Below are 13,069 nucleotides of genomic sequence, written 5' to 3'. Positions count from 1 at the left end.
TTCACTCGGCCCCTTTCCGGGGAAAAACCTGGGATGCCCACAACATTTTCTCTGGCACCTCATTTAAGGACCAGTTTGATGTAGGACCAGTTTGAGAGGCTGTGTTTGAAACATTAATATTTGATACTGGTCCCTGTCCTATACCTAAACCAGACACTGCAAACAGCAGATCAGGGAGTCATTCGCTCCTGGACAGGTTTGTGTGCGACGCCAACACTGAAGTCACTCCTTCACTTGTACTCCTTGTATCAAATCTCCTGAAACATATCTTACCCCAGTAAACTGCAAAACCCGCCTTCCTTGTCCAGTTTGTTGGTTCGTTCAATTCCACTAACCCGGTTCTTTCCGAGGTTATCATACTTTTCACTGGAGGCTTCACTCCCTCGTGAGCCAAACATTGTTAGACCATTAGCCCACTCAAAGAGTCATGGGTGTCTCGTCAAAGGACAAGAGGAGCGAGGAGGAGGAACCGTCCAATGAAGTCATGTATCCATAGGAAGAAGATAAGTGAGGAAAACTAACAACTCCCACCGTTTTGTGGTCTGTGAAAACATCGACCCACAACACACACTTTTAGTTTAACAATAATCAGATGAAGGTTCTGGGGAAAACAATTTGATGCACAAAGTGGGATCATTTAGCAACTTCTACATTGTGCATTTGGTTAAAAACTTCCATTTCTGTCAAGCAATCAAGAGCTGATTTGTTTCTTAGACCCAAGCCAAAAACAGAAAAGCATAATCGGTTAATATCACAATAGGCAGGTCAGACCTGAAAGAAAGACAGGATTAAGTATAAACCATCTCTAAAAACACTAAATTAAACTAAAACATGTACTACGAAGTTTAGCATTTTTATCCCTTCATGCTGAATGTTTAGAGATTTTGAATCTCGCCCAAACTTCTTCGCTCTTCAGGAAACGGCAGTCACGACATTTCTGTTGCATCGTCAGATGAAACAGGTGAACTTACTGAAAATTTATCCGAAACTTCAAACTTGGATCTGGCCGAGTTTCTCGTTCATCTCTATGATAACTGAGCCTCTAAAACATGTTTCTTGCATTCTGCTTTTCCTGTTTGTCTTTCGCTCTTCTGTTCTGTCAAATCAAGGCAAACATGCCAAAAAGAAAAAAAAAAAAACACCAAGTTCTTTCCCTAAGTCTGATATTGTCATTTAATTTGTCTGAGTTCTCTTCCAATTTGTTAGCCACAGATGGCTAAATGATCTGAATGTGACCTAACCAGCAGCATCACCCGATATTGACGAGGCAGATCTCCTCAACCAATCAAACTTATTTTTTTTCTGTTCGCCTAAAAGCGGTGAGCTCTTTGCCAGGAAAACTTGGGAGTAGGAAAAGATTTACAAGAAGAGACACTGACATGAGTGAATAATTGGAGCACAGTGACTCGTAAGGCTCCAACCGTCCACAAACACAAACACACGGACACGCGCGCACACGTTAGTCAGAGGAGCATTCCGGCTCTCTTTGGGCCGTTGTTGCTATCGGTCTAATGGCTTTCACATGTCCCGTCCCTCCTGTCTTTAAGGCGGCGCACGGGACAATGTCGGCTATTCTTAAGACTCTACGGCGCTCTCTGTCTCGGCCCGATCAATGGCGCAGATGGAACAAACATTCACACACACACATTGAGAAGGAAAAGACGGGGGGAAAAAAAGAGACAGAGAGGGATATCAAGGCAGATAAACAGAGGGAGAAGTGTGTGCATGCGCGTCTGTTTGCGCTTGTCAACAGTGTTCGCGTTAACCGAAATAGGCGGGCCCCGCCTCCGCCGTCCAGCGAAGCAAAGCCACTCTAAAGCCAAGCCAGCTGTCAATCAAACCGCAAAGACAGGGCCAAAACTATGATAGCATCAGAAATAACAGTCTTCACCCATCAGCTCTGCACGCACACACACACACACACACACACACACACACACACACGCATGCAGACAGGGGAGGTTAAAGTCACAGCTCAGCACAGTTTGAAAAGACTTCCAACATGCAAAGCAGCATTAGTGTGTCAGGAGTGCCTTGCTGTTCTGCCTGTCTCTCTGTCATTGCTTTGACAGGCAGACGGAAAATGTCATGACTCGAGAGTGAAAACATTGCCGTGTGTGTGTGTGTGTGTGTGTGTGTGTGTGTGTGTGTGTGTGTGTGTGTGTGTGTGTGTGTGTGTAGCGTGGTTAATGCGTGGGTCCATTCCCCGTCTCTACACAGTAGGGCCTAATACACAATGTGTTCTTTTGTTGTCACGTTAAAATGATGCAATAAAGCTGTGCAGTGACAAGGACGGCCCGAGGGCTGCCACAGTGACAGAACCATTCAGAGTGGGTGTGCGTGTGTGTGCGCACGCGCGTGTGCGCACACCGGCGTTCGCCGAGCGGAGACAAGAGCGCTGAAGAGGGGTTATTGCCACGAGACAGATTGCAAGTGTCATTTTCCATTACAGCAGCCCGAGCCCACTGTGGACGACACACACACACACGCTCACTCTTACAAGCCGGTGTACACGCTTCGGTCGACTTTAACAGGATGCTTTTGACAGGGAGAGATGTGTGTGCATTAAAAACACAGCGCTGGCCCTCGACTCGTTAACCCTCTCCTCGCCGCGACTTCGGCATGACAAATTTTCTTTTCTTATTCTTCTTGGTGGCTTATCTGATCGGCTCTTCCGCAGGTCGTTGATATAAATCAAGTTTTTCCGTTAAGTGTAAGCATCGAGCGAAACGCAAATCTCATTTTGGTTTGCGAATAAGTAAATTATCCCACCCCCCTGCCCTCAAACCTAATTTTCGAGATTTACATGGATTGGTTAAAAGATAGCATCATGATGCTGCGTTTGACCTCTTGCAGCACTTTCCTACCTCTTGAATGTTTTCGCATTTAGCCACACGGACCACAAACTTCAGAGAATATTATGCAGCTTTTACGTGACACAAAGCAGGCCATAATTGTAACGTGGAGGCAGATACTAGGGGTTTTAAAATTGAAAACATCGAAGTGCAACCAATTGACTTCAAATGTTGCCTGATTAGTAAGTCCAGTTGTTCTGTGAAGACTTCAGAGGGGTTTTTTTTTTTAGGTTAGGGTGGTGAACACAGAGCTGGAGAACAAAGCAGACCAGTCGGAATAAAATTCTGGAGAATTTTACAGCAATATTAGGTCATAAAATCTAATATGTTGAACATCTAACAGAGCACCTATCAGCCCACCACCTAAACACCTGAAACATGGAGTTCCTTTAAATGGAGACAAAACCAGAATAAATGGAATTTGTCAAAATGGGCCATCTTCAAATGGTTTCTCAATTGGTGACTGTCGTTTTAATTGCTTTTTATTTTTGTGTTTTCATGATGTAAACCACTTTGGGCTGCCTTGTTGCTGAAATGTGCTGCGCAAATTAACTTGATTGATTGATTGATTGATTGATTGATTGATTGATTGATTGAACGAACGAACTCTGGAGGAGCTGCAGTGATCCACAGCTCAAGTGGGACAATTTGTGGACAGGACAATGATTAACTATATGCTATTCATGGAATAAAATGGCAGAAATTAGACCTAAAGACATAAGTTTCAAACTTACTTTTAAAAGGAAAACACGATAATTTACTTGTTAGAGCAGTTTGTTTCAAAAACAATCCTCAATGAATTCATGCAGTTTCAAACACAGCATTGTTGCATGGGAGTCTCCATTATCTATTCAAAAGTCTCCCGAGAGGCTGTGTTTGTTAACCGGGCAATTAGTGGGCCGTATTCAGTGGTTATCAGTACCACAGCTGACACTTCAGCCTGTAAAGTATGAGGCAGTAAAATGAAAATGGCTTCTGCTTTTGCTCCCATAACTTGTTCCTAATAAGGTGCTGTGGCAGCGGCTATCAAGGCCTGAGCAGAATTAGTCCGCAGCGGATTCAAATGTCTCGATGCTATCAAACGCCATTTAATGATAATGGAGGTCATGGAGGCAATTGGGAAAATGGTGCGCCTGTGTGTGTGAAAGGAACATTTCTCTGTCTCCTGCAAAGGAAAAAAGGGGGGGGAAAGAAAGCATTAAGATAGGATCGGTAATTTTACCAGCCCAGCACAAAAAAAAAAAAAAACATGCAAAAGGAGGGAGAGAGAGAAAACAAACAACCAAAGTGAAACAACAGGGAAAGTTTTTCTGCGACTTTCTCAAATGTCGCTCCAGATTTTGCCCTTCATCGTTCTTTCACAATGTCGCGCCCTCTCCGCTGCTATTTCTGACTGCCAGTGTGTGGATCTGGCTCGCTGAGATTTCATGCCAGTGTAAAAATTGGCTGAGGGTTTGGTTCAAATCAAATTGGACATAAGCACCCACAACACCATCTGTTAGGGAAAAGGCAGCGGAGTGAAGGGCAGAGCTCCGCATTCACATAAATGGATTTTCAATTTATTAAATTGTTGACTGACACCCTTGTAAATTTTCGCTTTATGTGTTGCGGCCTATTCTTAGAGCGACGGATTTCGTAGAAGCTTGTTGCTATACATCCTTACAATCCCTAATATTAGGGTGGAAAAAAATATCCTGCTACATCTGTTGTTTTGTGATAGCTGAATGATTTAAAAATTTTTTTTTTTTTTATGTATGTATATTTTTACACCACAGTCGCCTCGTATTAGCGTGATCGGGACGCGAGGAGGGTCATGTTTTTTTTTTCCCCCTCTTTTTTTCTTAAATTAACAGAAATAAAACCTGCTTCCCAGACACACTTCAGGTGTTTTGGCACGCGATTTTATGTGTGAACGCTCGCAGTTTTCCGCTAACAGGTGTGCCGCCCCTAAATGTGTTTGGAGACGTTTTTCCAAGGGGGACGACCATATGTCCCCTGTCGCTTCGCCCGAAAAGGTGAACAAATCTCACGAAGTTGCCGTCATGTCACGCTGTGTGAACCCGAGCTAATTTCTTTCAGCTTCTTCCTGGGTGTTTTATTAATAACCGGAGCTGCTTCTGAACGAAGGAGTCGCACAGTGGACCGTCATCCTCCCGTCTCTTTCTTTGCCGCATTCAGGAAGCGCCGCGAAGGGGTTAGAGAGCAAGGAGAGGGATCTTAATGTTGCCAAGCGCCGTTCTCCCCAACAACAAGCCAGTAATTGGTACTTTTAGCTGCTAACCTTGCGGAGGTGGTGGTGTAAGGGTGGGCTTGGACAAAAAGCTTTTTGATACATCTCCTCTCTATTTGTTTCTCCTCAAAACCACTGAAATGACTCCTCTTTCTTTTTCTTGTTTTTTTTTAAACATTATAAGTTATTTATTTTCTCTTACCAAAGACTGCCCATAATCTTGGCAAGGCTCGGATCAATTGGAGCGTCTTTAAAGGGAATCGATGAAAAATGTGTCCAGACGCACACGGCCCAGCTCGACCAGACACGGATTGATCATCAAAATATCAACATCATCATTTCGTAATGGAGTGTGCTGGCGCTGCCTTCACGGCGACGAGAGGGAATAGCCAGACTGAGCGACATCAACAGGCTGTAAATAAATGAGCATCTGATTTTTTTGGGGAAAAAAAAATTATTTAAAATCTCGTATTAAACGTTCAATCATTCAGGTGTAAGCTGTTCTATACTATTCAAACAGCAGCGGCTCCTTTTTGTGTGAAGGAAGCAACTTTTTATACTGCAAATATTTTAATTCACGTGAAATAAGACAAAACTAACTTACAACTAACGTTTTGGCAAAATATAGAAGCTGGGTTTAAGTAAGTAATTTCTTAAAGTACAAGAAATTTATCTGCCAATGAAGCTGGTATTTTTTCATCAATACAAAGGAATTATTGACCTAAAATAAGTTCCTATGTCTTGATGAAAAGTACATTTTTGTCTTATTTCAAACTATGCAAAGAATACTTGGTAAGACTTACTACTTTTGCAGATTGATTTTGTTGTAATTTGTATCATGTAGCACATCTTAGTGCGCATTCAGCTGTGCTTCCCTGTACAGCGTTTATTATGGATGAGGTCTCACTGGTGCAGTCGTGGCGTTTAGAAATAAGAAAAATAAAATGTTCCTTTAGATTCATTCTGAAACTCTCTGTTTGTTTGAATTCTTTTAATGGTTTTGTTTCTGATCAGCGGCGATATTAGCGACTGTTCCTCCCTGCCTGCCGGCTCAATGCCTCACTGTTCGGGGTGGGCAGCCGTAGACAAACTCCACCCGTGCTCCTATAGCTGCTTATTCAACGCTGACCCTCACTGTGTTTGTGGAGGAGGAGAAGGATGAAGGAAGGTGGAGTCGCTGGAGCCTCCCTCCACCGCTGCCAAGGCTTAAGTCAATGTGGAGACTGTTTTCGGGGATCTCAGGCCGGGGCCCTTTCCTGTGGACCCTCCTCCTCCTCCTCTTCCACCCTCCACCCTCTCCTCAGCCTGGCTGGGCCTGGCGCTGGCACAGAGGTCCCTTTGTTGCGCGCCCGAGAGCCCCAGCTTTCTGTCCGTCTTACTTTCCCCCCACCCCACCTCCTCTTCTTTTCTTCCTCTGTTCCCTCCCCTTTTTTTTCCTCTAAAAGTCTTCACAAATATGAGATAATAGGAAAAATGGAGCTGGCATCTTGTGGGTGACTCAAGGCAAAATGTCTGAGGGGGAAAAATAGAAAGCGAGAGAGAGAAAGCAAAAAGAGGCGATATTGTTTGTGAGACGGACAGAGGTTGCGCCTCTCACCATGGAGCCGAAACAGCCCGGATGGGGGTTGGGTGGGGGGCGCACCGTGACACACATATGTACGCAGTTTCCCTCTCTCGGCAGGTGGACGGGGTTGTTTTGGCTGAGCCACAGGGCAGCAGCTTGACTCTGTTTGAGCCAATGAGCCAAAATAATAGCGCTGGAGTCCAGAGTTATTGTCAGCGTTTTTGTTTTTGTTTTGCTTTTCCCAGAATCCTCCTCAGCCGAGCGGGATTCCAATCAGGACGTCTCCCATCAATAATTTTGTGTGGAAAATACAAAAGCAACTTGAGATTAAATCAGACGTGCGATAAAGTCAAAGAAAGGGAGAAGGTGTTTTGACGCAAGCTAAGAGAAGTTGGGGGGTGGGGAGGATACATTTTGGGGAAAAATTTGAGTGAGACATGGAGACATCAGGAGAGGAGCTATTTTACTCATCATAAGTCTAATAAGCAACTGGAACAAGAGGTCATGAAACATCCTTTTTTTTTTAAATAAATAGGAAGGGTGATCTTCAATAAGTTAGCTTAAACATGAGAGTGTAGGTATTACTGTTGTTCCGAGGTGAGTGGGTGTCCCATCTCCGCCCTCTGCTCAGAGCACCCCACCCCGCGAAATATGCAGCTCCCGCCCCAGCGTGGGCAACAAGCTCCGCACACTTACCTCACCTCACCGCCAACATACACCCATCTCATACACACACGCGCAAACAGGCGGCTTGCCACTCGCCAGAAGATGAGGGAGGAGTTTGTGAGTTTCATGGAAAGAGTTGTGCCGTTTTCATTTTATATTCAATTCTGACAAACGAGTTGGCCGCTTTTTTACTGCTGTTTATTTTGTCTGAATTAAGTACAAAGAATTTCGGGTTAATAACTGTTTTTGTTTGTTTGTTTGTTTGTTTGTTTCTTAATCACAGTCAAGTGTACAGGAATCTCTAAGAATGTTTGGAAAAAAGCTTTTCTCTCACTGTTTAGTAACCCATGACTTCCTGTTCCCCCTGTGGCACAAATGTGACCTTGTGAAGAAGCTGTTTTAGCCACGCTTCAAGATTAGGAAGACAAGAAAACTTGCTTTTCTTGTCTTCTAAAACATACTTTAGAAAGTATGTTTTTTTTTTAAAAAAAACGTACAAATTACAAGACTTGCCTAAACCTTAAATTGCCCATTTAAAAAGTTTAATTCTGACAGAGAGAGATGGAAGGAGCTTTTCTTGAGAGAGGTACAGCAAGAAGTGACGACTTACTGGCACCTGGTCTGTGTAGCATGCCAGAAAATGTCCATTTCTGTCCTACCATCACAAATGTATATTTGAAGTTTTGTCACGTTACGTCATTCTGTACAACTTTTCTCTTCCAATAATCCTAGTAATCTGTCTAGAGTTCTTTGCAGAGTGCTTTGTAATTGAAAATAATGCATCCTGTGATCGCCATTGGGTGTTCAGGAAGGGGAGTAATACCCAAATTGACTTATTTTTTTTTTTACACATCTTTACGAGGAATCATGACAAATATATCTGCAGCTGGATGTTTTTTTAGCCTCAAATATCCCCAACTCTAATGCAGGACAAAGTAGATGAGGTGTTTTCATTCTGTTCACTGAAATGGAAGATAAAAGTATTGAATCTGTGAATGGAGCAGAGGTGAAAAGGAGTGATGTGCGCCAGACGCGGTGGCTATTGTTGTTGGGGAGCCTGGAGTCGGCTAAGAAAGCACATTTGGAGGTTGACAGCATTCTAATGCGCCAAAAACAGCAGCGATGAGAAGCTGATAGTGGGAGTCAGAGTGACATTTTCTAAGGTGACAGTTCCAACCTATTCAGAAGTTTGTATGTTGCTGTGTTTTCGTGCGGTTTGGGCAATAGTGGAGGTTCACCGCATCATTCAGCGGCTCACTAAAAGATTCAGCTCCACTTTTCTTTTCTCCAGCCTCCCTCTCCAGCTCCCCCTGCCCACTTCCTCCCTTTTCGCCGTCCGCCACACAATGAAAGAGCCTCTTGGCTTTTATTAATAGTTAAAGTGGCCCCGGCCTGTCACCGGGGACAATGGCTGCAGCCCTGTTAATAAATAAAAATAATAACTAGGAGATGGAGACGGAGAGCGAGGGAGACGGAGAGAGAACGGGCGACACTGCCATTTGTTGTTCCCTCTCACTTGTCAAAGCTCTTCGGCTTAAAAGCCTCTGTCATTGTTGAGGGAAAGAGGGATGGTGGAGGGCAGCGGGGGGAGACGGGCCAGAGAAAAAGAAGGAGTGCAGGGGCTAATAGCACCTGTTGGGGTGATGCTAAGACAGCTGACATGGGGAGAGCTGCAGGAGTCTGCAGTGTGTTCTCTCACTGCTCCCTGTTTTAGACAAACATTCTCCTCCTGCTTCATACCTTCATCGCTCAGCCAAACAACACTCCCCCCTCTTACCCACCCACCCCGAGGGACACGAGAAGCACCGGGAGAAGAAGGGGTGGTGGGGTGCGTCAGGGACTGAATCTCTGTCAACGCGGCAAACACAAGGACAGGCCAGGGCCAGGACAAGGACGAAGGCCAGATGAACAGGAAAAGTCAGAGGTGGCCTGGTTTAAACTTCATTATTGATCTTTGACCAGGTGTGTGTGTGTTTGTGTGTGTGTGTTTGGGAGCGTGCGACCACGGTAATCAGCAGGGCGTGAATGCACTTGTCTCAAAGCCAAAAGAAAGGGACAACACTGGACCCTCAGGGGAAGCCGGAGGCACATAACAGTGGAGGTACAATTTGTGTATGTGTGTGTGTGTGGGGGGGGGTGGGGGGGGGTGTTTCTCTGCCAAGCCCAAACATCTTTAGTCCCTTATGTGTTGATTTGTGTGTGTGTGATTGAAGGAATTACTGAATCCTGAAAATCTTCCATTTTCCACCGTCCTCGTCTCTTGATACCTCCACGGCTTAACGGGAACCATTAGGAGGAAACCAGTTTTTGATTGGTAGTAAAATAAGTGATGTTTAACATGATGGATGGATGTGAAGAACAGTTGTTCAGCTCAGCATGAATATAAACTTGGATTTTTGTTTTGGTTACAACATATACGCCTTTACAGGGGCGATCCTTGGTCGAATAGTGTCTTAGGCGGGTCCTTCCTCCCGAGCCCCCCCTCTTACTTCTCTCAGATTTTTTTTTGTCTGTGTTTGCATCTTTAAAAATATGGAGGGGAAAAAAGGTTTTATAAAAATCAAAGTTTTTCCAAGCTCATCTGAACCTGGACTGCTCATAGTGCAGAACAATCATTAGCCTGATTGATGTTGTACTTTATGCTCCAACTGGATTTTTGAGTTTCTTAAAAAAACAAGAACAAGAGCAAAGCAGCCCAGTTCATCGCATCAAAAAACAGCTGACAGATGTTTGTATCGGCCGCATGAAAAGATGGAGTTAAAAACCAGGCACTTACACTTTAGGAGTGTGAGTGCTGACTTATAAATTTATTGGTGTTTGCATATGATGTGTGCAGCTGAATCCATCACTCATTCACAAAAATAGTAACAAACTATTTGTTTACTGTGAGTTAAAGACGAGTTAACATTAGCAGCAGCTGTAAGCTGAATTGACCATCAGGTATTGGTTTAGGGATTCCCATTAGATGATGAATACTTGTGTGTCAGCGTGTAAACAGGGCGTTTCGGCTTTAGCTGCTGGGCGTGGCGCTGTTCATGTTAGAAATTATGTCATTTAAACACTTAGAAGAAACTTCCAGGGTGTTGAAGTTCAAACCAGTTTGTTTCTCTGTAAATGATTAGGAAGACTTCACACTAAAATGTTATTTTCACCACTGTGTGTAACTTTCTGATCTGTGTGTGTGTGTGCAGTCTACATGCACACACACTCAGGACTGAGTCTCTCCATGCACATGCTCTCCTGTGTGACATTTCCACTCCTCCTGCTGTGCGCGCGAGCGTGTGTGTGTGTGTGTGTGTACCTCTGTGCAGAATTGTGACCACAGTCAGAATCATAATTAGGGATTCTGCGTGTGTGTGCCCGTGCAGCGCTTTTTGTATGTGTGTGTGAGAGAGAGCGACTGTGTGAAGTGTGTGTTGAAAACAAAGCGCTAGCTGATAATGTGTCCATTGTGGCGGGTGCATTAAGGCCCTCTTTGTCTCAGGGCCCACAGGGCTAATGATTCTCTAGCAGCAGGTGAGAGGGGAGAAAAAGCCTCTCTCTGTCTGTCTCTCTGTCCTCCACTCGTCTCTCTCTTCCTCTCTCGCTCGTTTCCCTTTCGCTCGCCTGTTTTTGTTTTTCAGATTTGCTCTCTTTTCGATTATCAGCTCCTCTCCTTCCGCCTCTCTCTCTCGCCCTCTCCCTCTCTCTCCTGCTGATGCGGCCATTAGGCTGAGCCGCCGCTGCCTTTATTACAGCAAATGGACTTTAAATGAGCTTTATTGTCATGTTGGCCAGCCAACTGAATCCCTCTCTCTCTCCCTCTCCTCTGCAAACCCTCACCCCCGACCTCCCCCCTTCCTCCCCTAAACAGAGGCCCCCAGCATTGAGAGGCTGTTGTCAAAGGACTGGAAGGATAAACTTTTGGCCATGGGCTCAGGGCACATCGGAGAAATTAAAGGTACGGCAAAAAGGAAATGACCACATAAAGCAAACGCTTATGTAACAGTAATGACCACTGAATCGATACAAAGTGAAGTTTTGGACTTTGTGTTGCATTATCAGAAAAATAGATTTTTTTTTTTTAATCCAGCTTTGTTTTGTACAAATTAACTACAATGACTGGAATGAGTAAAACGTCAAAACAGTTAGCAATAACCCGGTTTACAGCATATATTATGCTTCCAAAAATCACCCTTTGTAGCACTATAATTATCACAATTATTAATAATAATAATTATAGTAGGAGTAGTAGTAAAAGCGACGTTTTTTTTATTTTTCTTAGTCACATATTGACTCTCACCTACACACAGGCTGTCTTCGAAACTATGTTTATTTCTCCTATAGGTGAGATGTCTGTGGGACTACATGTATGAATAAAATAGGATGAATTAAAGAGACAGTATTTTGTTACTTCATCATCAAAAACAAACCTGGAGTGTTGCCTTGAGGCTTTTGTGCCTGTTTGCGAAATCACAGCCTTCGAAGACAAAGCTCCGCCTCGCAGAGCAGCCCTCCCCCACGATGCCCTCACTCAGCTCCTTCAGACTAGCCTTCAGCAATTAGCAACCGCCAGGTGGAACTGCGTATCTGTGGAGCTCGTTATAGGAGCTACTTCTCAGTGAAATCCTTCTAAAAACATTGTTAAAGGGTTTATAAAGGAGAGATGTGAAGGAGTTTCAGAAAGAACAGGGGTTTTTAAAGAGACAGATTTGTTAAATTACAAGGTAAAACTTCTTTTAAATCATATTTGATACAGCATTTTGATAACAACCGAGGTTAACGTAGCTAACGTAGCACTTTAATAAAGATTCACATGAAAACAACAGAATATAGTTCAGATATAAGATTGGCTTTCTTAGTTTTAAGACAGTGATGGTAGCCCCAGTGAGATTTGTGCAAACAGTATTTTACCTCTAATATTACTAAAGACTCTAGTGCATACTGGGTGAGCAAACGTGTAACTGCTTAGTTTCTGTCTGCTGAGCTTAACTCGTGACATATTAACATCATTAAGATCATTTTCAGTGTTTTACAAGCGATTCTTAAATTTTACAAGTGCCTTTTATATCAAGCATAAATATCAGGCTGCAGCCCAAACCCAGCCGTAAGAATCCGTGTCTGCTCGTCTCCCGTTCCAACGTTTTTGACCGAAAGGCTTTTCTTCCGAGGGTGATTTGTTTGTTTTGCGATCTGTCGCTGTGGCTGAGAAAGATTACGTCGTGTCAAAACTGCAAGTCCCGCGACGCACGAAGCAGAAACTCCTGTTGGAAAATTTCATCCCCAGACATTTAAATCTTCACCACAAAAACGTTGGTTTATTGTGCGCTGAAAGGCCATTTACAGTCAAACTCAGTTACTGCGCAATGTGAAAACATGTTTATGAAGGATTTGCTTGGAAACGCTGGTAACGGTGAAACCGCCGGTTGATGAGCTTAGCATATGTTGAAGGTGTCAAAGTTGGACAAATGGAGCTGAGGAAGTTCTGTTTAACTTGCTTAAACTGTCATGTTATTAAGTAAATTAACTTCTGAATCGCTGCGTTTTGAGTAGTGTTGTAACTGGATGTGACGTTATTGATAATTTCAGCTTATGGGGAGTAATGGTAACCGTGGGAAACCCATTAGGTTTGTTTCTCTTGGTAACCATTCAAACATCCCTACCATCTTGTGGATTCTGTTTCGAAATGACTAAGCCGGACCAGCTGGTGCGTTTTCAAAAAGAATAACCGTGGCGTTCTGTTTATTGGCTCATCAGTCAGTTGCGTTCAGAGTG

General features: G+C 43.8%; 1 protein-coding gene across 11 annotated transcripts in view; it reads left to right on the top strand.

The window, feature by feature from the left end:
- Positions 1-13,069, top strand: part of sox5 (SRY-box transcription factor 5) — a 98,734-nt gene that overhangs the window by 34,993 nt on the left and 50,672 nt on the right. For 10 of the 11 annotated variants that reach the window (XM_055055507.1, XM_055055499.1, XM_055055506.1 and 7 more), the window contains exon 4: positions 11,169-11,255. The exons of the other annotated variant lie outside the window; for it this stretch is intronic. In XM_055055507.1, coding sequence (XP_054911482.1) covers positions 11,169-11,255 — 87 coding nt within the window. The remainder of the gene's footprint in view (positions 1-11,168; positions 11,256-13,069) is intronic. 11 annotated transcript variants of the gene reach the window in all.

The sequence above is a fragment of the Poeciliopsis prolifica genome, unplaced genomic scaffold (assembly GCF_027474105.1).
Source record: "Poeciliopsis prolifica strain line A6 unplaced genomic scaffold, Auburn_PproV2 SCAFFOLD042, whole genome shotgun sequence".
In the NCBI taxonomy this organism is placed as follows: domain Eukaryota; kingdom Metazoa; phylum Chordata; class Actinopteri; order Cyprinodontiformes; family Poeciliidae; genus Poeciliopsis; species Poeciliopsis prolifica.
Note: the sequence above shows the minus strand (reverse complement) of the source record. Positions and strands in the feature narration are given on the sequence as shown.